The sequence below is a fragment of the Eublepharis macularius genome, chromosome 12 (assembly GCF_028583425.1).
Source record: "Eublepharis macularius isolate TG4126 chromosome 12, MPM_Emac_v1.0, whole genome shotgun sequence".
Lineage (NCBI taxonomy): Eukaryota > Metazoa > Chordata > Lepidosauria > Squamata > Eublepharidae > Eublepharis > Eublepharis macularius.
The window spans coordinates 46722214-46750079 of NC_072801.1; the positions used below are offsets into that span (position 1 = coordinate 46722214).

General features: G+C 42.8%; 1 protein-coding gene across 2 annotated transcripts; it reads right to left on the reverse strand.

Moving 5' to 3' along the window:
* Window positions 1–536: 536 nt before the first annotated feature.
* On the reverse strand, window positions 537–27826 carry CCDC47 (coiled-coil domain containing 47). Of its 2 annotated transcripts, none has more exons than XM_054993071.1 (13): window positions 27807–27826; window positions 18633–18895; window positions 16554–16661; window positions 14909–15083; window positions 12608–12729; window positions 11520–11585; window positions 10464–10565; window positions 9172–9282; window positions 7920–8005; window positions 6963–7021; window positions 6282–6391; window positions 5160–5327; window positions 537–2738 (listed from the first exon to the last, which is right to left on the reverse strand). In XM_054993071.1, exons 2-13 carry the CDS (start codon window positions 18888–18890, stop codon window positions 2658–2660), a joined length of 1446 nt encoding a protein of 481 aa, XP_054849046.1. In that variant the 5' UTR covers window positions 18891–18895; window positions 27807–27826; the 3' UTR covers window positions 537–2657. The 2 variants fall into 2 exon arrangements, with proteins under 2 accessions (XP_054849046.1, XP_054849044.1); XM_054993069.1 differs by lacking the exon at window positions 27807–27826 and adding an exon at window positions 22970–23071.
* Window positions 27827–27866: the final 40 nt, after the last annotated feature.

Consider the following 27866-nt stretch of genomic DNA (forward strand, 5'->3'; position numbering starts at 1 on the left):
AGTGAAGCAACATTCCCTTTGGCAATCCTCTCCACAGCCAAGTCAGACTCTCCTTTAATGGTCCCTTCATCTGAACCTTTCCTGCCCACCCAGTTTCCCTCTCCCTTCTAAATATGGTATATGGTACAGGAGTGCTGAGAGCCATATACATTTCCTTCTCCAGAAGCAGATCTATATGAATGATGGGTAGTACTCTCCAGAACTGCCCCAACCCAACAATGTGTTAGAACAACTGCTTGGATGTCATTTCTGCTCTCAAATATACGTCCTCTCCCTTTCCGTACTACCTGGTTTTCACAAAGGAGAGACAACTCATCAACTAACTTGGGAATGAAACTAAACAGGAAGCCTCATAGTGAAAGGGGGGGGGGAATCAAGCATGTTCAATTTTAGCCCTTTTTTAGTTCTTAAAAGCAGTTATTTACAAAGTTCTTTTCCACTGCCCTGGGTTTCAGAGAATTTCAATCATACCATTTATCCTTATGTGAACAAAAATAAGAGAACAAATCACATATACATTTCCTTAAAAAGAGAAATCTCTGTGAAACAATACTTTATTCAATTTTACTTTCTACATCTAGAGACAAAATAGTTTGAATCCCACACAGGATTGTGATTTTTTTTTTTTGCTGGAAAGTACCATAAATGACTGTTATATAAAAGTTACTAAATTGGACTGTTATTCAGGTTTCTGATTTTTAAAAACAACTGTGCATTTTCATGCTCTTTTAGCACATGCTGATTTAGAAGAGCAGCTTAATGTTATTGCATCAAAGATATTTGCAGATAAAAGCACAGTCAAGAAAATACATTAAGAATTTTTTTAACCCTCTTGTTTCTTTTCATAAAACCCTCTGACAAAGAACGCCCACCACAATGATCAAATGCCCTCTAGATAAGCATTTATAAAATGCAGCAATTCCACAACACTGCAAAGCATTAAAAAGCTTAGGTGCCTAGTTTTCCCTAGCATAAGCAAGCTCCTCTGTAGTCATCAATAGATACAAAAGAGACGTTCCTCTAAAAATTCTTCTACCTTGCTGAGGAAATAATTGCAGTATTAGTTGACAAGAAGCTGGAGTCTAAATGTTACACAGCCTGCAGCCACAGATACATAGAACAGTTAAAACAGCAGAGAAGATAACTTATTTAGAAAACCACATAGAAATTTAGAGAAAGCTCCTCCTGAATACTTTAAACATCTAGGAGGGAAAGAAACCATACATGTACACACTCACCCAAAATCAGCATACACTGTCCATGTAGGGAAACAGGAACAGCAGAGCTGTGTGCAGAAACCAGGTATGCAAAGCTTACTCGGGGCAGGGGGACATGATGGACAGATTACATTCTGCAATGGAGGAATGCATGTGGAACCACATGCTTGACCTCATACACATCTTCACGCAGCATCCTCTATTCAAGGGGAAAGCTGCATACACCCCAATGTGCCCACAGCGCTGCATCAAGGCAATTTAACAGTTGGATTCACATTCTTTTAAACTTCCTGAATTAAAAAAGAAACCTTACCAGCAGACACATTTCTTTGCACTCATTTCCTATTGCTTATATACTAATCCACATATTTGTAGATCCAGATCCTGCAGAGCCTTAATAGAAAGGTTCATCTGTATACAGTCTCTTCAAAGTATTAGGCTCCATTAGGGGAAAGCAGGATAAAAATGTCATTTTCAAACCATGTAGATTGACAACTAAAAGAATTTAAATACTACTGATTTCTACCTCTCTGTAACAGGAACAATGAAAAAGATTACATTTTTAGAAACTTGTGTTTTTTTAAACCCCAAACTATCCACTTAATGTGTTTTGAGTTTAATACAAGTTAGAATCAAACAATTAAACAAAAACTATTGTTGCATTGATAACAAAAGGAGTGAATATTCTTTCTAGTCTGAGGTTTGGGGGATTTTTTTTTGTAATGGACCATTATAATTCTTTATTTTGCTCCTGTCCTCAAAAGAGAATCAAAGTGCTTATGCATTGCTGGTACATACAATTTTTTTTAGAAGAAACAAGTAGTAGACCAAACCCAAGGGCTATTACAAGTATCTGCAGTGTCATCCAAAGCAAGTGGGCGGGGGGGGGACCCAGTCCAGCAGCATGGAAGACCATTGTAAAGCTTTCTCTATATACACACACATCTGCATGTTACATAAAACCAGAACACTGGCTGCAATCCTGAAAATATTTATTAGTAGTCCCACTAACACAAAACAGGACTAAAGCAGCTGCCAGGATTGTAACCCAACTGTTGGGAGTGCCAATGCAAAGGATCTTGCTTATGCTGCCAACTGCAGGGTAGCTTCGGTGTTTGTGAGTTCATTTTTTGAAGCAGTCCAGTGCACATAACAAAAATGTTACATCAGAACCGATTACCCATTTCCAGACATAACCCTGTGACTGATCCAGGAAAAGCTCCATGGTAACCAGTTCCAATAACCTTTCCATGTGGACACGTCCACAGAAAATGCTTCCAAATGTAATTCCATGTGCAACTAAACATTAAGTCAAACACGGTTCTTAACGGGCAACTGTTAAGATCAGGAACATAATTAGCTCATTTGTAGGCAGCAAATTGCAATTCTACAGTTGGCACTAAGAAAGGGGTTTCCTGGAACTTTGTGTTTTGCTTTTTTTTACATGGCTTTCACTTTGATTTGCTTCATCTTCATTTGCTTCTTCTCAAGTTTCTTCTGCTCACGCCGCAAAGCAGCCTCCTGTTGTAAAGACCACAAACTATGTGTTATCATTAGTTTCTCTGTGTTGTATGCAAAACAAAATTGAGTCCCCCCACCCCAAGTAAACAAATCTCACTGACAAGTAGATCAAGGGCCCTTTCAGACAAGTCAGTCATTGTGCAGCAGAAATTGAAATTATGACTTAGCAGGTACAGGTGATCAAAATGGTATTCTCTTCCCCTGCTAGTACATTTGTTTTAGGGATAAGTGGAATTGTTGCAAGAGGAACTGTTTATTCATTAGCAGGAATGAAATTCAGCATCAAGTTAAGCCCCATATCCAGGACCAAGAAGGCAGGGTCAAAACACAACTTCCAGGAGTGAAAGGATTCCCACTCTATTCCTATACTGACCAAAAAGCTACAGCAGGAAATAAACTTACAACTGACAAAAATATAACAGCTGATCAGTATTAAAAGAATACTATCCAGGTAAACTGCAAGAGAGCTAGCTGCCCAACCTACAAACACAGAAAACTAAGTTTCTCCTGAGGCTGTTGTTGTTATTAAGCCGTTGCATCACAGGAGAGCATTCTGCCTAGCCTTCCCTACAAGAGCAGCAGGAACATGTCATGGAACAATTTCCTTCCTTCTGCTCATCAACAGGAAGGCGTTCAATGTTGGGATATCAAAGAGCAGTACAATTCGACTAGGTCCTGCCCCAGCCTCAAATATGCCAGTAAGGCAATGAGTCCTGCTAACGGAGAACTCTGCAGAACGGTTTGCTCAAAGGCAGCCTTAACCTACGTGTCCCTCTTAGATCATCTCACGTGTTTGCCAAACAGAGCTACCCTTTCTCTCAGGAGGCTGCAGACTCTTAAGAGAATGTGCTAAACTTGAGTTAGGCAAGGAATATTCAGCCAATGCACCCCAATTGTTCTTATATGCAACAGGAACAGTTGGAAGACATACTGGAAGCCATACGGTTTGCAGAGCTTCTACTGGAACTGAGCCCAAATGATCAGCTTCCGGCATATGAAAACAAACGGGGGGTACAGAGAAGCTGCAAACTCCCAGGGAAAGCAATTTTCAGTCTTGCCCTCCCAGTCCCTTGGAACAGTGCAGTTACACAAGTCACATGATCTCCTACCTAGTTCCTCTGACATCAAGGAAAATGAGAAGCACATTTCTTCCTTATGATGTCTGTGCCAATTTCAGAACTTTAAAAGACTATTTTTTTAAAGAATCCTTTTCTCATTGTTTTAACAGAATGTGTGCTCCCCATCATGTTACTATAGTAGGAGCATTCATGTTGCTTTTTTAAATTTGGAAAAGAAAACAAAAACACACTCCACGAAGTACCAGCTTCTCCCAGGTATAGCCCTGCTAGTATTATTGCCTACAGACAAGCATATTAAATGCTGAACTAGCACTGTTTCAGATTGAGGAATATATTTATTTTTATTATTAGCATTGTCTCGATCCCCTCTTGGCCCACTCACAATATGCAGACTCAACAGAAACAATATAGGAAGAATCACATGACTTCCTCTGCTCCATGGGTTCACCAAAGCAACCAGGGACCCACACATTTTATCCCCCTAACCCTCCGTTTTCAGCAGCACTGCATGCAATCACTGAACCACTGGATTTTGGATAGGAGAAAACCCAGGTTCAAATCCACATTATGGCATGAATTCATTGGGCAGCCGTGGACCTTCCAAGAACATTTCAAAAGGCAGGCTGTGAAATCAATTGACATATTCTTAATTGCAACTGGCCTCTCCAAAAACCACATCCTCAAATGTTTCATTCATAGTAAATTTCAATGATACAACAATGGCCACCTCCCTGCTCATGTGAATTACTAGCATGACCACAGTGACACAGAAACAATGCAATCATGTAAGATTATGGCTCCACTTCTGTAAAAAAGAGACCATGATCTGGAATGGATCTGCATGTCCCAGAGCAGGTCACTCTGAAAGAGTGACAAGTAGATTAAAAAAATTTAAGGGGCATGGCATATTTACCCAGCCACCCTGCATATTGCAAAATGCTAAAGGAAGAAGAAAAGAAAAAGAACTTGCTGCCCCATTGAACCCTAGCACACCATCAACTGTTTGTGCGTCAAGATCTGACTCAATCAAGGCAGGTTCTGGAAAGAGATCAGAGAGGAGTTTTGGCAATTTTCCACAGTGCCCTACAGAGGCATGGGCTTGCACTCTGAGAATCAATGACAGCTTCTCATGGATTAATCTCTAGTTCTGTACACTTCACCAACCATTCTTGTATTAAGCACAAGCAAATTCACCTCGATTTCACAGTACAACAAAGAGCGTGCAACCAAAATGTATAGTGTTCATTCCACCTCTCCACAAAGACCCTGGAAACTGTCATGCTTTTAACCACAACAAAGATCTCTGCTAAGAGCTCAACTTTCATTAAGGGACTTGTTTTACCTCCAGGCGGCGCTGCTTTTCTGGATCCTCCTCATTCATGATCCTCTCTTTCTCAGCCCGTTTCTTCTCCTCCCGGCGGGTCTGAGCAGCCTCTTGCCTTTGCACATGAGTGAGTTTCAGAAAGTTCTCTTCCACACGCGCCCTGTTCTTATCTGCTTTTTGTTTACCCTTTGCCCCATGGTGGGAAGAGAGAGAGACACACAAAACGAGTCATAGTTAGTACGATTAAACACTTGGCACATCAGGCAATGTTGCAATAGGCTAAACATTGGTGATAAGACCTTCCAGATACTTTCACCTGCAGCAAAAACTTGGTCCCAAACTGTTCCAAAAAAGGCTGGATTAATGACTGTAATATACCAGGTTCCTCTCATACGCTTATGCAAGCTGCCCTTGAGGACAGTTGAGGAGTTTCAGCAGGCACAGTGCACAGCAGCTCTCGTCCTAGTAGGAATGGGAACCCAGGAACATTATATTCCAGCATCTGAACTCTGAACAGACTACTTCTGGCCTTCCCAACAGAAATCAAGATTGCTGTTTTCAGCTTTTAAAGTCATACATTGAGTTGACATCGAAAGGACTTTGTTTTTCTCTGCCTACTCCATGTTATGTCCAATCACAACCTGTTAACATTAGTGGTTTTCATCCTTTCATATCTTATATCCCACCAATCACTCTATTAAAGAACCTGAGTCCCACCATGATAGAAAAAAGCCCATGTTTTCTGAGCAGGGCACTGTACGTTGACAGACTTTGTTTTTACTATTAGCATGCTAAACGGTCATAAATGGATAAGACATAGGAGGAAGGATTGGCAAGAATAATTTTTATGAAAGCCCTGTGTTCCACCTAGAATACTCCTGCATTCCACCACTGGTATGTGCACCAATCGAAAACCACTAGCCTATAGCACACTCCACAGTACACTACACATGCCCCACAATCAACTGAAGACATGCACAAATCTGCATAGAACAGAAGGAGAAGTGACAGTGTGAGTAGGGGAAACAGCTAAGGGAAGAGAGTAGGGAAAATAGGCTGGACTTTTTTTTAAAAAAAAAAGTTGTTTTAAAAGTTTTTTTTTTTTACACAAAGAGGCACACATGTCAGCTCATAACTTACCTCTCTGTTCAGACGGAACTTTTTTGCTTTGTCAATGGAATAAATAACCATGTTCATCAGAGGCAGCAGGGCCTCCATGTCTTTTGGAGAAGTGTTGCCTGATCCAGGCACTATAAAGCAAGAGAGATACATTTCTCAAATTTAATGCCCAAGACAATTGGAGGAAAGCTTTCAGTTCTTTTTCTGCACTCCTTCTGCATAGATCCACTTTGGCAACCAAAGTTTCAATAAGGATCATAACAAACCACACTGATAAAAAGGTAAACAGCCCCACTAACATTAGGAGTTAATGAAGGGCAGATTCAAACATTACATTTCATGCTCTCCTAGATTTTTTTCTAAGTGATGCCATAGGCATGGGGGAGGGGGCTAGGCAATTCCCCCCTAGAAAGCATAAACAGCAAGTTCCAGATAGGTAGTCATGTTAGTCTTTAAGGAGCCATTGGCCTTCTGTTTTTATTTTGCTGTTACAGACTAACAAAATGTAATCCAGCATCAGTTTTCATGAATCAGAGCTCACTTGTGATGCTACACTATTGTGTCTGACACAAACACACACACAAATCACCATGCTTATAACTACAGGAAAAGAATTCTTTGACAAAAGGAGATGAAATTGCTTTCTGCTTGTGGAATATGTTCAATTTTAGATGCAGTTTAAAATCAGGAACACTTTCTTACCGTTAAAAGTAAACAAAAGTGTCTTTTTAGTTTCAGGCAGTTTCAAAGGCTGACCCTCCCTAGCAGAGAACAAAAAGAGGGTGGGTGGATGGAAGGAAGAAATAAAATAGGCAACAAATAGACAGAACAGTCCATAGGCAACACCATAAGCCCACTGTGGGAGGGAGCTCCTTTTTTGGATGCATCTGCATGCATCCTGTAATAGATGACAGCCCAGAACATTTTAAAACGATGGCAGGAACTTCCTGCTGTGGGAGTTTAGAGTGGCTTGGGAGTACTTCTCCGCAGGATGTTTGTGAATATACTTCCCACAATAAACCCCAACAGAGGCGGAAAATGGTAGGAGCATCTGATCCAGCAACAGCTTCCATACAAACCATCAAGGTATCAGTGGAAGGCATCTTAGAAATTCCTAGGCCAGGCACAAAGACCAGCACAAGAGTATCCAGGCTGCTCTTCTGCAACTGCAGAAGGATATGACGTAGCAAGTCTGTTCCCCACAATGCACCATGCTGGACTCCTGGCACTGCCAGTCCTCACTGCACTGTCCTTGCACTGTCAACAAGCACAGTGTTATTTATAGCTGAAAGGTATCTGAGCCATTACTAGGCCAGATCTCCACTGCTACTGCCTATCCTGCTTCCAGTAGCTAAAACAGGCATCAGTAGTAACCAGGAAAATTGCTGGCTCCTGTAGCACTGCCTGAAAGTAAATGCTCGGAAGGCAAAGGGACTGTGCTTCTCTCTCAGGCAGTCTTGTTTAAGCAACATTTAATTCTCTCATTCCACATAAGCTTGGGCTGTAAAAGAAAATAGAGAGCTGAGTCTTGCCATAAATTAAAGCAACGCTACTAGCAGTCACATGAGAATTGCCAGTTCACTGGAACCTTGGACAAAGAGATGGACTGCAACCCACACATTAATTTGTAAGCCTAATATTTCTTGTCATCATACTCACTCTTGCATAAGTTTTGGACCGGAAAACTGATCCGAAAAATGGATGGACTCGATCTTGTCAGCATAATGCGTGAGGAAATGGATCATCTACAAGAAAAATTAAGACAAGCATATAGAGAGGGGAATAATCTCTTAATGGCAATTGCCCATTAACTCCGAGCAAAGTAAGGTAGTTAAGCATTATAATAAAAAGAAGAGTAGTAGCACTGCAGCATCAGACCAAGGACCGCATAGGAAGCATTCCATTGCCAGCAACAGTTAGTCAAATGCCTCTAGGAAGCTTAGCAGAAAGAAATGTCCCTTCGTCCTCAGTACTTGCTCTTCAGAGATATGCTGCCTATGTACTTGAAAGTTCCATTCAGCTACCATACCCAATAGCTTTGAAACAGGTTAGGTAAATCTATCGGGAACAGCAGTCTCAAAGGCTATCTGGCTTAATGGCTGTCACCAAATCTTGTGGCAAGTAATCCACTTAATCAACTAACTTATCCTGTGATACTTTATGCTTCTTTTGATAGGCAAAAGAAAACAAGACCAAGTGCACACATTTTATCATCATCATCATCCCCCCAAGGGTAGTCACCTCTGATTTATCAAATGTTAGAGGACAAACCACAGAAGATGGCCGTAACCACCGTGCCTGTTGGTAAGCCTTCCTGGAACATCCGGCCAGTTAGTGTTCTGAGACAGTACAGGACTATATGGCCCTTTAGCTTGACCTAGAATGGCGCATGCCTATGTTTTAGACAATTAGTTTTATGCGCAAGTAGTTTGAAACCCCAGGCTTCCCCAATCAAAGACATCAAATTATAATTTTCAATCTTTTCAACTAAAAAAAGACTAGTTACCAATTCTTTCAACCCCATCATAGCAACCTTAGGATACATACAGACCTGTAAGTTACCCATTTACTCAAAACTACTCTAGTAAATTTCAATACAGGTGGATTTGGAACCCAAGTACATTATGTCTAAGTTCGCTGCTCAGCCCACTACAACAAGCTAACTCTAATTATCAACAGCTGGAAGACTTCATTTATTTCTCCTGGGAACTTTCAAAGTGAATGGCCTATTTTTTCCTCCAAGCTACTTAAGACAGAAAGATCCAAGACAAACAAGGCTATTCTTGGTCAAATACTGCAGATGAGGGCCTCAGAATGCAAAGTAATAATTTGACTTTTGGTTGTGCTGTTACAACTCCCATGAGATTCCACACTGAGTACAATTTTTTTATTAGCAGTTACTTGACATTACCTTAGTATCCATCATTCCCTCTGTGACCTCACCCATCTCCGACAGGATAGCCAATGACTCTGGGAGTCCATACTTCACCCCAGTCTTGGGTTTATCGCTGCAGAACTCACTCTGTTGGGAAGAAACTGCTGCATTACAAGTAGATTCCGTATCTGCAAATCCTTGGGTGCAAGCAGTTGCCCACTCAAAAAAAAGACTTGGATACACACTTTAGTTCTCAGTAAGAACTGAACTTCGGCTAAATTACCATTTATTTCCTGGCAACCTGGTGTGTAGCCGAAAGCCAATGATCACTCCATGTTTTCTCTATGGTTTTTTTCAACTTTTCAGAGCTCTTGCACTTTCCCCCCTCTTACCATACCTTCAAGCTAGAAGCATCCAAGAGGCAAGTGGCTCATAACATACACCTGCTGAATCTCTCACGGCTACAAGGTCAGGCTTTAGAAAGAGTGCATGGCAATTTTACTGTTGGATTTATATGATATTTTATACAGATCTCTCCAAAATGTCAGGGTAGGTTACAGTATTTTAACATAAGGAAATAAGTGCACACAGAAAGCTTAAAATCACACTGAGGATATCCCAATATTTTCAAGTTCTATTAAATACCCATCTCTCTCTCATGGATGAGGGGGACTGAAGTGACTCTTGTCACTTCACCACTTCTCACCCTATGTGTGTATATTCTCCTGTGTGTATTCCTTAGGAGAATACACACAGCATGGTGTTCTGCATGCCTTGCTACAGGCCCTCTCCATTGTCCCAGCAAAACGGCAGACAACTAAGCCACTAGTCTGAGGCATCATTCCCAATGAACCAGGAGCCACTCAAGGACATTTTTATCCTGTTCTCCCACCACAGAACCCAGAGGGGCATAAAGAAAGAAGTAAAAGGAGAACTGGCTTCACATGATCCCACTCCCATTTTATCCACATCACAATTCATCATGTAAGGCTGAGAGCAAACGACTGGCTCAAAGTCATTCAGTGAACTCATCTCATGACTGAGTGGGGATCTGAACCCAGAGTTTCCTAATCTAGTTACACTATGTCACACTTTTTAAGGCAGATGGCCAAGTATGTTTCCATACATAGAAACTACTCCAATTATTTTCAACGGATTCTGTAAGCTGAAACAGTGAACACAGTAACTATAATAATCTCCATCAGCACGCTCGGGCTACGAGAAAGGAATATTGAGACAACACTTGTTACACTGCACACAATACATACCTTTTCCACACATTATTCTAATTTTGAAGTTTAGTGGACCCCTTGCAATGCAATACATACCAGGTCCTGCATTTCCTTTTGAAGCCGCACCAAGGCTTTCCTTGTCCCAACAGCAAACACATAGGTGTCCATATCCTCATCATTCATCGTCACTTTTATTTGCTAAGCAACAGACAGAATTTGTGTAGAATTACAAAACAGACATAATTGTTCAGGAAAAGCTAAAGAAAGACCAAGAATTCTGGATCACAGCCAAGAGATAAATTGGCTCAATTACCATAAGTGGCCATTAGCCAGGATCAAGTTGGTGGGGACCACCAGATAAAAATAATTTTGAGGGTAACGTAAAAATATAATGACCAAAAGAGGAACTGTAGAACAGTTTCTGGACAGCAGTCATTAAACCTTTTAGCATGTGTACGCACCACAACCAGAGTAATTTGATACACAGTTACCCTAGAATGGCTTTGTTCAAATTGTAATAGAGTTAACTAAACTGCGATGAAGGACAGTTTTCCTTTAGCCCCAGCAAGCAGGTGAAGCATTACTTCATTTAACTCTGCTATGAAGAATATTCTCATTAAAGCAACAGCAATCCTGAAGGAACCCCCTAACATGCCAGAGAAATGGAAGAAACTGACAGTGCAATCTTCCATTACATCTACAGCTATTTAGTCAGTGAACCAGATGATGCATCTCGAATCTCTCCCGACAATTTTGGGCTAGAACTGAACAGCAAAGAACAATGCATGCCGCTATGGGTTTGCACCTAACGCCCGCACTCCTTTCCAGCATGCAGACTTGATCATGTTACACCAAGAAAAGCAGGTTTTCTGCAACCTATATAAGTTTAAGCAAGCATGCATTCAAGGATAACTTATTCAAGGGTTCATTACTTGCCTGTCTCAGACTCTTTCTGGCTTCTGACATTTCACTAGACATTGCCCACAGTCTTCAAAGACATATGAACTACTTCTTAGTTCAATCATGCACGCCTAGAATGTATCCATCTCTTGCATATAATAAGCCACTGCCAGCCACAGCTCATCAGGCTAAAGGAATCGTGAGTTTTAACCTATCCAAAATTGCTCTTAGGTTGCAAATCTAAACACATACCACTTGGTCACAGGTTGGTCTCATCATGCGAGCAAGCACATTCAGCAGATCTTGTCTCTTGAGAAACTGAAAGAGAGCATTTGGGGCCGTGGTTAAGTTCCTGCAACATGCTTAGCATTCCTTGCCATGTTTCCAAAGGCCCAATGACTCACTACCACCACTCCACCAGAACTAGTTAAAAAGCATGGCAAGGAATCCATTGTTACATATGCATGTCAAATGCGTACAGAAGACATGCTCTAGAAGCATCAGGGAACTTTTCACTGCTCCCCCTTACAACAAGCAGTTATTTCCACAGTGGAAGGCTAGGGATCTTGTTTGGGAAATTCCTAGATATTTGTGGGTAGTGGCTGAGCAGGACAGAGTTTGAGGAAGAAAGGGCACTCAAAGAAGACGTAATTCCACACAGTCCACCCTACAAGCAGCCGTTCTTCTCTGTAGTCTGGAGATTACTTGTAATTCCAGAAGAACCCCATGCCACATCTGGAGGTTGGTAGCCCTAGGTCAACTTGAAACAGACAGCAAGACCCCACCTGGGAACTTGGGTGCAGTCTGTTTCACATATTATAATCCTATTTCTTTCCCCCATGGGAGAGAAGAGGGTGATGAGAACTGAACATCCAACTTGCTAGGACCTAGTTCCTGTCTTCCCAAAGTGCGGGGACTGGAATGATCCTGCAGGAAATCTAACAGGATAGGGGCCTTTCCTTCTCAATTTCTCTTTCTCTTCTTCTTGAAAAGGTAGATTGAACTAGTGTTTCCCAGCCTGCTTCAGAACTGCCTACATTTAGTTCTCTTTCCTTGCTGTAGTTCCCATTGGAACCTGGAAGCAGTTGACTTGCTCCTGCTTTTAGCACAATGAGGGGGAAAAAACCAGTGCCATTGCATGCAGGGTAGAATGAATCAGAAACTCCTTTTCTCCTCGCCTGTAACACTCAGTTGTTAATCCAGAATTAGAAGATATATACAAGTATTAAGTGAAGACTCCCATCTGTACTAGGGTGCTGCCAATCTAAAAAAGAAAATTATTTGGAAAAAACATTCAGCTATTTTAAAATAGTAGTGTCTGAAGATGCTCTTGTTCTTACCTTAAGCTGGATAAGCATGCCCTCACAGCACACCCGACCAGAGCACCAGAGGTTGTAGATATGTTCATTCTCTTGGTTCAGCTTTCCTGTGCTCATGGCATCTTTATTGGTGCCATCATCCCCTTGAAAGAAACCAAATGCTAATTAATGAGAGCCTGCCACAGGGCAATTGCCTGGTCCTGTAGGAATAGTATGGTGGAAGCTGCACTGCTTGCCGGCCAACCTTCCTATGCTCTTTCCAACACAGGATGGAAACTTGAGCTGGAATACTCATGGCCAGTTGGATTTTCTTCAGGGGTACTAATCTCAAATCTGTCCTCTTTTTAGGAAGCAAAACTTTGCCACGTGTCACAACTGTGCCACATGATCCATTGGAACAGCTGCTCACCACCCACATGGGATCTGAGACAAATAGGGCAGGGAGGGAGACACCTAACATGCAGGTGCCAACTGCAACATGGTTGTTCTTTAAGAGGCCACAACTGAGGAAGGGGGCTGCAGGGGAATTGCAGTGGAAGGAGAAAAGCCAGGGAAGTTTTCCTCCCCCTCCATAGGGTTGAACTGCTCAGGTTTAGGGCTGGACGAGCCCTCAGTCTGAGCGGTACTCTGCAGGGAGGGATTTTAACCTCCTCGTGTTACAAGTCTTCTTGCTGAAATTGGGACTAGGGATGTATACTTCATAGACCCTAATTCCACACAGACACCTGATCCTTCAAGTTGAGGGGGCTGTTTTCTTTGGAAGAGTGTAAGACTGGAAAAAGCCTACAATCTTAATTCATCTCCTACCCACCCAAGACCATTTAAATTGCAAATGGGGCATACTCTCTAACAACATAAAGGATCCTGAAGAGGGGTGGAAATCTTTGATAGTTCAGGTCCTGCTAACACACACACACACACACAACTAACTTGAATGTGGGTTCTTTGGCTTTCCTCTCCACACATTGGCAAAATTATAGTCACTTGCTATCTCCACAGCTTTCTCCTCTCTAGTCTTTTAAGTTTCTCACCTCAGTTCTCTTCACTTCTGTTCACTTACTCTGCTGCCAAAATCATCTGTCTCCCTTTCAGTTCAGACTACAAAAGGCGCCTCTTTACATTCCTGCTAAGGCTTATCTTTTCCCGTACTTCACATTCTCTGTCTTGTGCCTTTTGTGCTTGGAATGCAGTCCCAGAAATATGGCCATAAAGATGGGCTGTGGCCGAGTGCAGCAACTTACGGCCGCCCCACAGGTTTTCAAGTCAAGAGACAGAGATGTTTTGCCATTGCCTGCCTCTTCATAGAAACCCTGGACTTCCTTGGTGGTCTCTTGTCCAAGTACTAACTACGGCCAACCCAACTGTGCTCCCAAGGTCTGATGAGATTGGGCTAGCCTGGACCATCCAGGAAAGGGCACAAGTCAGCTGGCTTTGTTCCACTCTTTATTTCCTTTACCCTGTGTTTTGTAGGTTTCTTCTTTTCATCAGGCAAGAGAGAGGCCTTTTCAGTCTTCTATATAAGTTAAAAAGTAACTACCACAGCTTTCTGAGGAATCCAGAGCACGAAACAGCTGGTGCTCAGAGTTTAAGTCGCATGGAAGAAAGGCTTAGGGCAGAAGTACAGGGTCAGTCTGCTGTCACAACTGCCCTTTACTCTGCATTGTCTTCTACTTGTGCAATTCCATTTTTGGATTATTTATGACATATTGTGTCTGATACAAAAATAGAAACAATGTGAAAAATGCAGTCCTAGCCCTACCGTGTGTTTACTGGATACCTCGTGCTATTGGATGGGATTGTTTTAGACCATGGAATCTTCCCTGAGTCTCATAAAGAAAAACAGTCTATAAAGTAAATAAATAAATAGAACATATCTGTCACAAGGAGAAAATGACGGATTGGGAGCTCCTTCTCAGCAAAAGCTCTTTTATTCACCAAGCACAACTGCCTTCCTTCTTGCACTCTGAATTTCTTAAAATATTTCTCCTGCCTACACTAACAAAGCAGAGGAACAAAGCCTAACCAAATTGCAGAAGCACAGAAAACTGGAACACTACCACAGATCCACAAGACTTCTGTATCATTTCCTCCACAGGTGTAATTCAACAGCAAATCCTCAGACAGCACTCATATACAAGCACCCCCCACCCCCCACCCCATGTTCCCAAGAACAAAAAACTGTTTAGCCTGGTACATGTACAAAGATTTCCCAGTGTCTTCACTTGATCTCCTGCTACAATGAATATTATTACAGGAAACTTCTCTTCTCTTAAAGACATCACGACACTAGCTGGTTGACAAGTGGATGAGAGAACCACATACCGACTAGGGCAAAATTACTCTCCAGCAGCTCCCGGTGAGTATTGAACCAGGCTTGAGCCAGACGGTTGTTCTTGTTCTTTCCAATGATGTAGTTCATGATGTAGGCAAGGAGACCTGTCACCATCAAGATTTCCATATAATAACTCTCCCAGCTGTTTTGGAGGTGCGCAGGGACCTGCAGTTGGATTTGGACTTTGTTTTAGTTGGAAGGGGGGAGGGATCAGGTACCTGATGCAAGCTCTGCCTCCAAATTATAATGTATCTATCATAGTTTATTAATTTAGAACTTAAATTCCAGGCACAAAGAGAACAGCAAATCAATGCAGGCCCAATAATGCATTATTTCTAGCAAGCAGAAAACTTTCATCTCATTTCATCTAATCTCATTTTAATCAATAATTAAGGCAGGGTTATTTTGACTTGTCCCAGGCAGCTAATGAACTTTATAGCAGAAAGCCAAACCCAGCTCTGCCCCATATCCAAATACTGGCCCAACGTATGCATTGTAGACAAAAGTGAACAATTTTATTTATTTACTTCCACTGTTCTCCTCTTCTCAATTTTTCTTCACAACAACCCTGCAAGGTAGGCTAGGAAGGCTGCAAGTGTGTGACTGGCCCAAGGCCACCCAGCAAGCTTTCAGGGCAGAGTAGGGGATTTGAACCTGAGTTTCCTAGATCTCAGTCCAGCACTCTAACCACTACACCACATTAGCTCACAGATAAGAGATACATAGTTAAGCAACATAAATAACAGAGGAGCACAGGGTAGGTAAGTTGTTTAGGTTTCTTTCCTGGCACAAATACGACTCAAAGTTTCATTGGGGAACTTTGAGTCATATTTGTAAGTACCACTACAACAAGGCACTACACTTTCATCTTTCTACTTAAACTTGTGTTTCGTACTCTGCTTGGTCATACCTCTGACATCCTTTAGGTAAGAGCTGAGCTAGCCAATAGACTTTCAAAATATATACATGGAGAGTATAGGGAAGAGGGAGAGAATCCACAGCACACACTAGAGGAAAGGCTTGATCACAGGTGCACAAAAGCACTTTGCTGAATAAACGAGTTTGAAGGAGGAGGAGAAAGCAGAGAGGCCGCATTCTTTCCTCGGGAAATTGTTCAATCTCTTATTACTGTTTTCAGCAACATGCTGGGCTGTGTGGGTTGACTGGGGATGGTCTTGGCTTGAGGTAAAGTACTGGACTGGTAGGATCCTATGCAAAATTCAAAGCTGCTGTTGATGCATATTTCAGCTACTGAAAGTGAAGAAACCATTTAACAGTACAGCTCCTTTCAGACAGTAAACTGCTAGGATTAGAACTTCACATGAGTCCTAAGACCAGTGGAGGGGCCATGGTTCATGGTAGAGCATCTGCTTTGCGTGCAGAAGGTTCCAGGTTCAGTCCCCAGCATTTATAGTTAGTAGGATTAAATAGCAGATGAAAGACCTTCACCTGAGACATTGAAGAGTTGTTTCCATTTCGAGTATACAATACCCTCAACAGAAGGCAGCTTCATGTGTTCAGAAGTGGAGAGCAGGGGGAATGCACCATGAGTTTAATAATAGTGATTTAGGCTAGCATCACTATGACCTATTATAACTAAGAGTTAATTATGAACACTTCACCACTTGCACTTACATTAACAATTTTTATAAGATCTTCACTTCTGCCAGGAGAGGCATCAGGTTTCTCTTCATAACCTTCAAACTCTTCATCGTCATATGGCTCACTCTCTGTATCACCTTCCTACAAGGAAAAAGTACAAGACACAGAAGTGTCAGATGTTTCTGTAATACAGGCTTTTAAGAGCATGAAGCCCATGTACTCTAGCACTTTGCTGACTGAATTAACAACAACTCATAGCAATTTCATAGCCCTTTCAGGGTTCAAATCCTTACAGACATATTGGGTTAGAACCAAATGTTCCATTGTACTAATAGTGGAGCTGTCCTCCAGATAAAGGTTCTACTGCTAATGGAACAGAACATTTGAACCCAATCCATTCGCTCACAGCAACCCTTATAACAACCATGTAATGAAGGCCAGCTTCCGATTGCGGGTAAGGAGAGTAAGGCTGAAAGAGTAACCTGAACGAGAAACTAAGTAGAGTGACCATCTACTCAGTTCATGGCTGAGAAGAAGTTTGTACCAGAGACGTTATGGTTCTTCACTAATTCTCTTCACCCACTACACTACTTAATTTCATACCACTATCACTTGGCATGATCCTAAATCAGGGATAGGCAACCTTTTCAGTCCAAGTATGTGCCAAAGAATAATGCAACATATACCTGTGAAGATGCTCGATTGTCAGCAATCACAATGAGGGGTGAGGGGAGAGACAAGGGTTGTCCTGAGAGACACAGTTGGACCAAGCCAAGCCCCAGTGGCACTGCCAGCATCTCAGGGATCCACCTTGTGCAGATCTGGAAAAGCAACGATGGGCATAGGCCATGCCTGTTGCCTTCTCTTGCACTGCTGCCCCAACAGTGCTGCCAGTGCCTCAGTTGCCTGGGCAGAGATCAAGCCCTGGGTGCCAAGCAAAACAGTCTGGTGTGCTGCTGTTGGCATACATTCCAGGGGTGTTGGTTGCCGCCCCTGCCCTAAAGAATTGATCTGGATCATGAAAAATTATTGCACTTCCATTCTGAACTTTCTTCATGGAGCTCAGTGAGGCTCCAAGGCAGTCGTGCATCCTGGTACCAAGCAGATTGAACTCTGCTTCATTTTAGCAAGCTAACAGCAACACTTGTCCTCAGATTGTTTTATGGATCCACTAGAATAGCTTGATATTTAGTGTTCAATTACTCTTTTTTTTTAATCTAGCAATTGTTAGCAGTAATTCTCTCTGCAGTGCTTGATAGTATGGATGGCTCTGGAGTAAAGTTCACTACATCAACACTACTTCTGTGTTGTGTTTATAAACAACACAGAAATGAAGTACTTCTTTTGAATGAGAGAACTCTTCAGGTTTGAAAAATGAGGGTCAAGCACAGCCTCTGTTCTCTGCCATTCACATTAGATCTTCGGGGAAACCCAACAATCAATGCTCCCATCTTTCAGAAGCGTGTATGCTTTTTAAAACCCAGGTATTGTGTTATTCTAAAGATGGCCATAGGGTGGCAGTAACTCCAAGAAAGAGGGCTTTCTAACACCTTCAAGACTAACTTATAATGTGTCCCAAGCTTTCATAAACAACACGTGGGGAATGACACCGACTAAGAAGATGGTAGGTTATTTTACAGATAAAAGCTTACATACAGTAGAAGGCACATTAAGTTAACAAAGGTAAGAACTCAATAGAAAGAATGCTAAGAATGCATCCAGGAGCTAGAATGTACCAGATGAACACAGTTTATGTGACACGCTGACTCAATGGAAGCAATCCATGTTCAGAAAGAAGTCGCCAACTGGGTGCATCAAGCTATGGGAAAGCCTGCCGTACAAAGATCAAATTAAGGAAAAGAGGAATGCATGCAGAACCCCAAGTATACACTCCAGGGTACTTACAGATTCATGAGTATATGTGCAAATGTTGGTATCCCTGCAGTTTTCTGAAGCAAAGCTGCATTCTATATATCATCATACATATTATACAGAATATAAGCTTCGTTTGGATTCATCTGTGTAGAAGGCTAGCTAACCCCCATAACTCATTTCCATTTTTCCCTTGCTCTGGAAGTGACCAAAATGGTGAGGTCCTTCATTAAACATCACCTGTGTGTCTGCATCCTCAAAGTCAAGACTTTCATCTTGACCTTCAAGTTCGATAGTGGCCTCCTCCTCGTCATCTTCTGTCGTGACAATGCGCTGGGGAGATTCCGTTGCAGGATCTTCAATCACGTCTTCAAATTCAGCAAAGTCATTGTCATCATATTCCACAATGTCATCACCATCATCAAATTCATCAAACTTTGCCAGAGAAAGACCCCATGGGATGAAGAGAGCAGCTAATAAGAATCTTGCACTTCTCATTATTGCTGGAGGAAAAAAACAAACACATCAACATCTTCAGACCTGAAATGAAGAATTTTATTTTCTCCTAGGACAGCACTGCAGGTATAGGTAACTTGCTCTCCTTTTGTAAGGACAAATAATGAACAATACATTCAACAATATGCAGGTCAACGTTGCATATCCTCCGCATATTACTTTTAGGAATAAAGTTGACACATTGCAATGTTTTCTTGTTCAGAAATTCTATGATGTGCAGTTTCCCAGAGGGTTTTTTTTTTAATGATACATTTGTGAAACCTCAAAGTCACGTGCTGGTTCATTTAGGCAACATGGGAACGCTGTTGCATCCCACATTCCTACACAGTTTATTTAGGTCATCCACTTTACAGACACTGAACAGCGCAAGACCATGAGTAGGGCCCTACTGAATTAAGCCAATCAGTTGATCTTCCACTTTTCAAAGGTGGCCAACCTGACGACTGCAGGAAATCCATGAGATTTCTTAAGCAGCTGCTCTCTTTACGTTGTACAGTCCCGTGTTAAGTGTAGAGAGGTAGATGGCACATAAACATAGAAGCACCTAAAAAGCAATTAAGAGACTTGTCTTTTTGTCCATTTTGAATTTACTGCCAGTGACTTTCAATGGGCAACCTTGAATAATAGATTTTTTTCTCCCTGTTGCATATTACTACACATACCCTTCAAGCTATTCATTATTTTACATTATTTTTACACTGTTCCCTTGCCTACCTCATTCTTTTTTTCCAAGAGTGCTCCAAATGTTTCACACTTGCCTTGCTGAATATGCTGCTTAAGCCCCCTTGATTATTTCTACTGCCCCTCTTTTCTGTACTTTTTCCAGCTCTAGGATACCCTTTCTGAGAAAAGCGACCAGAACATTCACAGTATTGCAAAAGTGGCCACACCATTGATCTGGATACTGACATAGTAAAATCTTGCAGATTTTCGGTTCCCAATAGTTCCAGTCATAGAATTTGCCTTTTCCTTGGCCATTACATTGATTTCTTTTCTAGTGAACTATCCCAGCTAATCCCCACCCAAGTTTATTTAGAGCCCTTTGATTACAGGCATAAAAACATTTTGTAACTTCAAGTTTTGCTTCAGAATACTCCTACCTACATTTATTATGAGATATATATAATAGACTTCTCTTATGTATTTTGATGCATTATCCATTTGTTAACAGTTATATTGGCTGTGCAGAAGTGGTGAAAGTATATAATATTCAATATGTGGCAAATGATGAAACTAATAATGTAGTTGCAAAACAGATTAGTTATGACATTTGTAACTTAAAATGTTGAATATAGATGTACCTTAATATAAGTATCATTGTATCTCATAGATAGTGTCTTAATGAAGGGGATGTTGGGGAGAAATACATTATTTCTGATTCACACAATCCCTTTTTCTGTATCCCCTCTTGTTATTATTTTGTTTTTAAAAATAAAGAAAATATAAAATAAAAGAACACGCCTACCTATATGTTTGCTGACACTTTCAGAAGAATTCTAAAAACGTTAGTGAGACAGGATTCTCCCATGGAAAGCCAGGGCTCCTGTTCACAATTGATCACATTACCACTCTCTTATTTAGCACTTTTAACTACCACTGTTAATTGATAACTTTGAAAAGTCATTTCCATTTGCTGCAGCAATATTGGATAGCAATTTCGTTACCCTAAGCTGTAACTAAGAAAGTGTTCCAGCTGCAAATCTTGACGTCATAATAGCACCTGCAACAGCCTTCTTTTATGCTTAAAGTTGTTTTATGGGTTGATTTTGCCATTACCTACTGTCAATGCTTGCCACTTACAAAATCAAACCTTTCTCTTGCTCCTAAAAAGGTATGCCATCTAGATTCAAACAGTCTAAAATTAGAAGTAGCAACCAGAACACTTGTCTCCATCACCCATCAGCTGTGTTTTTACAAACAAGAACAGGCAGACCTGGAATATACATAAGGGCACCCAAAGAAGAACCACGGGTGCAATCTCACTTTTGGCAAACCCTTTCAAAATGTTGCACTGCCACAAAATGGAAAACATTGGCTGCCTTTCCATAAAACATGTCCAAGCACCAATTACTGTATTTGTCTTACAACCACCCTGTGAAGGTTTGCCAGAGTAAAAAGTCACATCTCCAAGGAGCCACCAAGGAGGCTTCTTGGCTAATCAGTAAGGTTGCCAACCTCCAGGCAGAGGCTGTAAATCTCCTGGAATTACAACTGATCTCCACACTAGTTCCCCTGGAGAAAATAGCTGCTTTGGACTCTATGGTATTATACCCCACTTAGGACACTCCGCGAACCCTACCCTTTCCCTGATCCATCCCCCAATCTCCCAACCTGGAGTAGGCATCCCTCCTGATCAGGGGTTCTAAACAGGTCTGCCGCATATTTATCCACTGTAGCTCATAGCCCTCCCCCACATAAAGACTACCTTTATGGAAGAGGAGAGCAGAAATGGCATTATACTTAAATCCAAGGAGTATGGCAAATAAATACCAACGCAATTAAAGAGAAACATTGTTTTGCCCATCAGTGATTCTTGCAACAATAACTTAAAGACCAGTTTTGGAGATAATGGGATTTGGAAGTAGGATACTTGAGATTAATTCCCAAACCTGACAAGCGAGTGGCCACTTCAGACAAGTCTTCCTGACTTTTCCCCCCAATCAGTGTAGGAGATAAGAAAACATGTTTCTTATGCCACTTTTAGCTTCAGAACCCAAATTTAATAAGCTAGAGAGTAGCAGATAGGAACAACCGTCATTGTTCCTTGACTCCTGAAAAAAACAAGGATTACAGCAACCAACTTAACTTCTATGGGGAATCCTGATCCTTGTGAAGAATCCTAACCCTACCTATCCTAAATATGCTAAGTGTCTGTTTTTCCCGACCAACACTATCAACAAAACACAAAGACTTGATTCTACACTGTTACACCATCCTACCAGGTTCTGTACCTACATTCACAGATAGATATCATTCCCCACCCACCCCCATTCCTATACATCAGGGAAATTATCCTAAATTTTTATCCTTTTTTACAATTCCATGTATAAATATGAAAATGCAGGTAAGACATTTTATGGAGTCACTCATCCAACACTGACCATACCATCCAAAGCACCATTACACCCTTCTAAGCAGACGTCAATGTACTAAGAAGTTTGTAACTCTGTAAAATGACACTGACAGTGACCTTGAACACACCCAAGACTACAAGAATCCCACATGCCTGGTTACTGCAAAGGACTCCAAGAGATTTGATTATGAGACACAGGAATTGGACTTTCTTCAGCCCAGACATCAAACATTGTTTCCCACCCCATCAACATTATCCTCTGTAATGGGATACCCTTCCTCTTATAGAACAGCCTCGGAATACCACTATTTCAATCGGTGGAAAAAATGCTAAATGAGGAAAGGAGGGAACATTTTCACCCTAAACATGGTTAGGGTTCCACAGCGAAGCACACAGGAATGACCTCACACCTTCCCAAGGGGTGTCAAAGGAAGGCATTCATTTGCTTCAGACACAATGTAAGGTTGCCAGCCTCCAGGTGGGGCCTGGTGATCTCCCGGAATTACAACTGATCCGCAGAGACCAGTTCCCCTGGAGAAGATGGCTGCTTTGGAGGATGGCATTATACCCTGTGGTGGTTCCTCCCCTCTCCAAACGATGCCCTCTCCGGGCTCCACCCCCAAATCTCCAGGAATTTCCCAACCTGAAGTTGACAACCCTAAACCTTGTACTATCAGCTATGCAGCTCCCAGGTCTACGGGAAGGGGGGGGGGGTCTTTCTTTTTACATACGACCTCCGCCCACCCAAACAGCTAGCTTTAGGCCTGGAGGTGAAGGGGCTGGGACTTCGTGGGGTGACCTGCTCGCGCTCCCTCCTCCCCTCCCCAGTAATGACCTCAAGCTGGGGAAAGCATGGAGATATTGGACTGAGGAGAAGGTCTGCTTCAATTGTGTACATGTCCTCCTCCGATTAGCTTCAGTTGGCGGGAACAGAGGAGCAGACCTCTCGCTCCAGCAGGCCCCCGCCAGCCCCTCAAAATGCCCGTACCTGAGCGCAGCTACTCGAGGGCCCAGCTGCCTTCCTTGCTGTATTTGCGCTGGCTTTCGCCCCGGCCTTCTTCCTCGTAAAGTACGTGGATTGCGTAAATCCGCGCAGGCGCCCAGAGGCTGAAGGCCGCGAGAACGCTGAGGGAGGAGCTGAGAGAAGAAAGAATATTCCCCTCAGCCTCGTTCCTCCTTCCACTTTTGCTGGCAGGGTTTGGGTCCAGTGGCACCTTAGAGACCAACAGGATTTTTCAGGGGTGTAAGCTTTCGAGATTCAAAGTTCCCTGTTTCAGATAACCGAAGAAGATTTCAGGGCCCTAATTAGAACACACATGCCTTTTTGAAGGCAGGAAGCAGAAGAAAAACATGGCAATCTCTACGTTAACACAAGGGGACGTTAATTTTAGGTGATGTGCAGGCTAAAGAGGCCAGCTGTAGTCTATGGCTGTGAAGCCAAAAGTGGCTCTGTAAGGAACCAAATATGGCGCTTTAAAAGAGAAAAATAAAAAAACCCACCTTTTAGTTGGGGCATAGTGGAGGCGTAAGTGGGAGTAACTAGGAGGGTAAAGGGAATGGCAGGCAACCCTGTTTTTTGTGGGTTTTTTAAAAAAAACGGATCTAAGGGTTTTTTTTGAGAAGCTTTACAGAAAGGGAAATGATAAGAGGTGAACAGCTGCCGGTAATCCCAAATGCAAACCATGCACAGATTTATACCAGTGCACTAAGGACTATGCAGGGTGCTCTTGTGTGTATTCATGACGGATTGTGAGAGCGCGTGCGTGCCACTTTCTAATACATTTCTTGCAAGCCCCAGTGTTTGCGTCAACTCTAAGCAAGGTCAAGTTGTTTATTTTCAATGCAGCAAAGGGGCTTTCCTACTTTGGCTCTTTGTTGATCTCTGACTTTGAATTTCCACTCCTCAGTTTGGCTCTAATTATAAAATACCGCTGACTCTGACAAGGATTAATAGAAACCCCACAGAGTTACTTAATGAGTGGAAGGCAAGCAACCCCTTACTCAAAACCTCGCAGGAGGATCATCTACTTCCAGATGTGGAATTCTTTTCTTGGAAAACGCAGTGTTTCCCAAAATAGATAGTAGGCTGCTCTCTACCGCCTCAAGCAGACTGAACCCTTGGAGAGACAGGCGGGGTATTGAAGCAGATAGACGACACCACGTCCACGGTGCGAGGGCAAAACGGGCTGCAACTCCGGCTGACCTGGTGCCTCCTCCCCTCCGCTCGAGCCTTCTTGTCGTGGGCTTCCGCGTCCAGTTTCTGGAGCCTGCCTAGAAACCCCCGCCCTTCTTTCCTTGAAGCGCAGGTGGCAACCACTCTCCACCCGGGCGGACTTCTAACGCCTTCGCCCCTCTCTCCTGTGTCTGTGCATCTCTCCTCTGCATATGCAGGTCTACCCAAAAGGACGCTCAGAGCATCCCAATTACACTTTCAGTACTCCTTCCCTCTCCCCTTTAAGTCTGAGCGGAAGAGGCGGTCACCGCTTATTGGCCCGCGGACAGCGTTAGGCCCTCCCCTCCGGAAGCCTCGGCGGAAATTTCAGGTCCCGCCCTCGTCCGAAGCAGCCGGCAGGTGGCGCTACGTGCAAATGGGAGGCCCGTTTGGCCCTTATGTCTATAGCCACATATTGCGCCACACATCCCTTTTTGGGGTGCCACCGAATCCTTATGCTTATTGTGTGTAGTAACCCCAAACTCACCAACGAATCACATTAAAAAAAACAATAAGATACGTTGGTTGCTTTTATTCCACCGCCTCTGTCAGCACCACGTCTATATGGTGAAAATAAAACATGCAGCTGTTTGCTGAAGCTAGCAAAGCTCTCCTCCTTGTGGTCCAAGATAGCATCCAAAATAAGACAGAAAACAGTCACTCAAGGCCAAGGCCAGTTGGGTAAGAGAGGGCTGATTACTGGGGGTATTTACTGAGACATGGCAGGCCTGGAGACTCTGAAATTGTGAGAGTATTCTATCTTGATTGATGCTTATATAATCACAAAAGTCTGTTTCAAGATTTTGCTATTTTGGAGAAGAGGAACCCTTCTAGGCACCAAGAATAGTGATTCTCTGGTTCTCCTCCTAAGTGACATCATGCATTTATTTTCTCCCAGCTTATATAAGTAAAGTTGCATTTTTCTTTTTCTGAATTTGGTGTTATGTCCTCCCTGCACCCACCCAAAAGCTTAACTCAGCACACACTTAGAAAGTTACATACAGAAGACAGTGAACACACTGCTCTGGGTATGACTAGCTAAGAAGGGAGATTTCCAAGGTTTCTCCAGTATCCATAGTGGTTTGTAGTAGGTTGATTAATTTTAAAAACACCCTCCTCGTAGACAAAAATAAACTGTCTTGCTTGCAGATTACTATGCAAACATACTTTTAATTTACTTCCAGCAGCAGAAAGGAATTGCACATTTATTGTGTGGCGAGAATTAAGATTAGGAGTGTGCAGCCAAAAAAAATCAGTTCCATCTAGATTCAGGTACTAGGAATACCATAAAAATTTGGTATCCTTGACATCTGAATCAGATTCTCTAATCTAGTTTGGTAAGATCAGAGAACTCCAAATTTATCCAGCCATTATTCCCTGTATAGGAAAACTGTCCAGGAGGATGAGTGCATTTTTCAAGCAAACTCCACCAAATTTGCAGAGGACCTAATCCTTCCTGTCCACTAAATACTGTACATTTCAAGAAGATTGGACCCCAAAAGCCAGTCCCAATGCAAGTCCCACTTTCAATTCAAGCTGGATCAACAAAGCCCAACAGACCCAAACTGCACCAAGGGAACCAATGTCAAACCAGAGACTCTCACCCAAACAAACCTCCAAAGAATCCCTTTTTTAACTGGTGTGGCATCGTTAAGCCTCCTGTGATCCTACCATATGTAAACATGGCTGGGCCTGAGGGGGTGATGGGCTGCTGCGGGGTGGGGGGGGGTGGGGAGGCTCACTGGGAAAGCTATTAAGTTTAAAAGGTGTCTGGCGGCTTAAAAGGATGGTTTGGAGCTCCAGAGTGGAGATGGGAATTCACAGTCCTCACGGAGAAAGCAAACAACAGAGGCAGAGCAGCAGCAAGAGGGCAGTAGTGCAAGCTGCAAAGAAGTGGTGGCTTGAAGTGCTGAGGTAAGCTCTGCAGAAGAAGAGTAGCTTGATGTCAGCGGAATACAGAAGGAAGCAGGCAGAGAGGACGAGAGGGGAGGCCACTGGGAGCATGGGGAGTAGTGAGATAAGGGAGATGGTCTTGCTTCCTCCTACCCCCTGCCTTCACCCAGCTGGGATGAGCATAGCAGGTGGCAATGCCCTCCCTGCCCCCACTTTCACACAGCTGGGATCAGGAGCAGAGCAGGTGGCAATGCCTGCCCCCCCTTCAAACAGCTGGGATCAGATGCGGAGCAGGAGGCAAGGCCTGCCCCTTTCACCTAGCCGTAATCAGACACAGAGCAGGTAGCAATGACCAATGCCTGCCCACCTTCACTTGGCCGGAATCAGGCACAGAGGAGGTGTCTATGCCCGTCTCTCCCCACCTTCATCTGGCCAGGATCAGTGACTGAGGATGAGGAAATGCCTGCCTGTCTGCTCTCCCCTTTCTAGAGCCTGTTGTATTTTCCCCCACAACAGGCTTTGTTGCTAGTGAGAAAATGGTCTGCCTTTCTCACAGTGTAAATCAATGTAATCAATAGGATGTGACATATAATAAGCAATGTAATGGTCTAGGATTACAGAAATTTGAATTTTGATGGGAGGGGCTGAAAGTGGTTTGCTGTATTGTTTATGTGAAATCAAGCTTTGGTTTTGGTTTGCATTGCATTCTAATTTTGTAATCCTAGTCCTATTGCATTGTTAATTGAACATTATGATTGCATATACATGCTTTGAGTCTCAGCGAGAAATGCAGGTTATACCTGCAATGTGTTTAATTTCTAGTGCCCTTACATATGTAGGAATATTGAGCACCGAACTACCTTACAGTTACTCATTTGCATAGCAATCATTTTGTTCAACTGGGCAATGCTTCCATGACAGTTACACCAAAAGCCCCTGCACTGCTCTAATTGTAACTTTCGGTCAGTGGCTTCTTTCCTCAAGCCAGGCCTAGCCTACAAAGCATAGCTCAGGCTGCAGTAAACCCCCCTCCCTCCCTGGACCTTAGATTAGCTCTTTTGATCAACTCTTTTTAACTGGCTTCTCTTTGAAACAGCTTCCTGCTTTGAAAATAAAGACACAGACATAATGGATGTACGCTTCTATGCACTTTATGTAGTAAACTCTAAAATTCACGCTGGAGCAGATTCTGTTAATCGGCAGGTTGTGGTTGGGTAGCAAATCAGCACTTTGCTGGTTCGAATCCCACTACTGCCATGAGATCTGCAGGAAGCCTTGGATAAACTATTCCTTTCACCCCAGCTCTCTGTCTGTATTGTGGGGATAATAATAACACTGACTTCATTCACTGCTCTAAGTGGGGCACTAATCTATCTAGAAGAGCGCTATATAAGTGCAGTTATTATTGTTACAGTCCTGATTTATTTAAATACAGGCAAGGGCTGTTGTTTTCCTCGGGTTGCCAACCTCCAAGCAGGTCCTGGAGATGTCTCAGAATAACAATTTTCTCCAGCCTACAGAGATCAGTTCCCTTCGAGAAAATGGCTGCTTTGGAGGGTGGACTTTGTGGCATTATACCCTGCTGAGGTTCAGCCCCTCCCAAACCTCGGCCTCCCCAGACTCTACCCTCAAAATCTCCAGGTATTTCCCAACCGGCAGCTGGCAACCCCAGGAGAGACATCCCCCAAGCTCCAGGATGAAATAGAAGGGCTGCACGGACCTCTCTAACCTCTCCGTCTCTGTGGTGCTACTCTCGCGGAGCCATTTTGTCGTCCTCGGC

Excerpts from the sequence above, each read along its gene's own strand:
- CCDC47 (XM_054993071.1), bottom strand. The coding sequence starts at position 18,890 with ATGAGAAGTGCAAGATTCTTATTAGCTGCTCTCTTCATCCCATGGGGT. Across the intron at positions 12,730-14,908 it reads GAGTAATTTTGCCCTAGTCG|GGGATGATGGCACCAATAAA; the intron begins GTATGTGGTTCT and ends GTTTCTTTCAAG. Across the intron at positions 11,586-12,607 it reads GCATGCTTATCCAGCTTAAG|TTTCTCAAGAGACAAGATCT; the intron begins GTAAGAACAAGA and ends GCTCTCTTTCAG.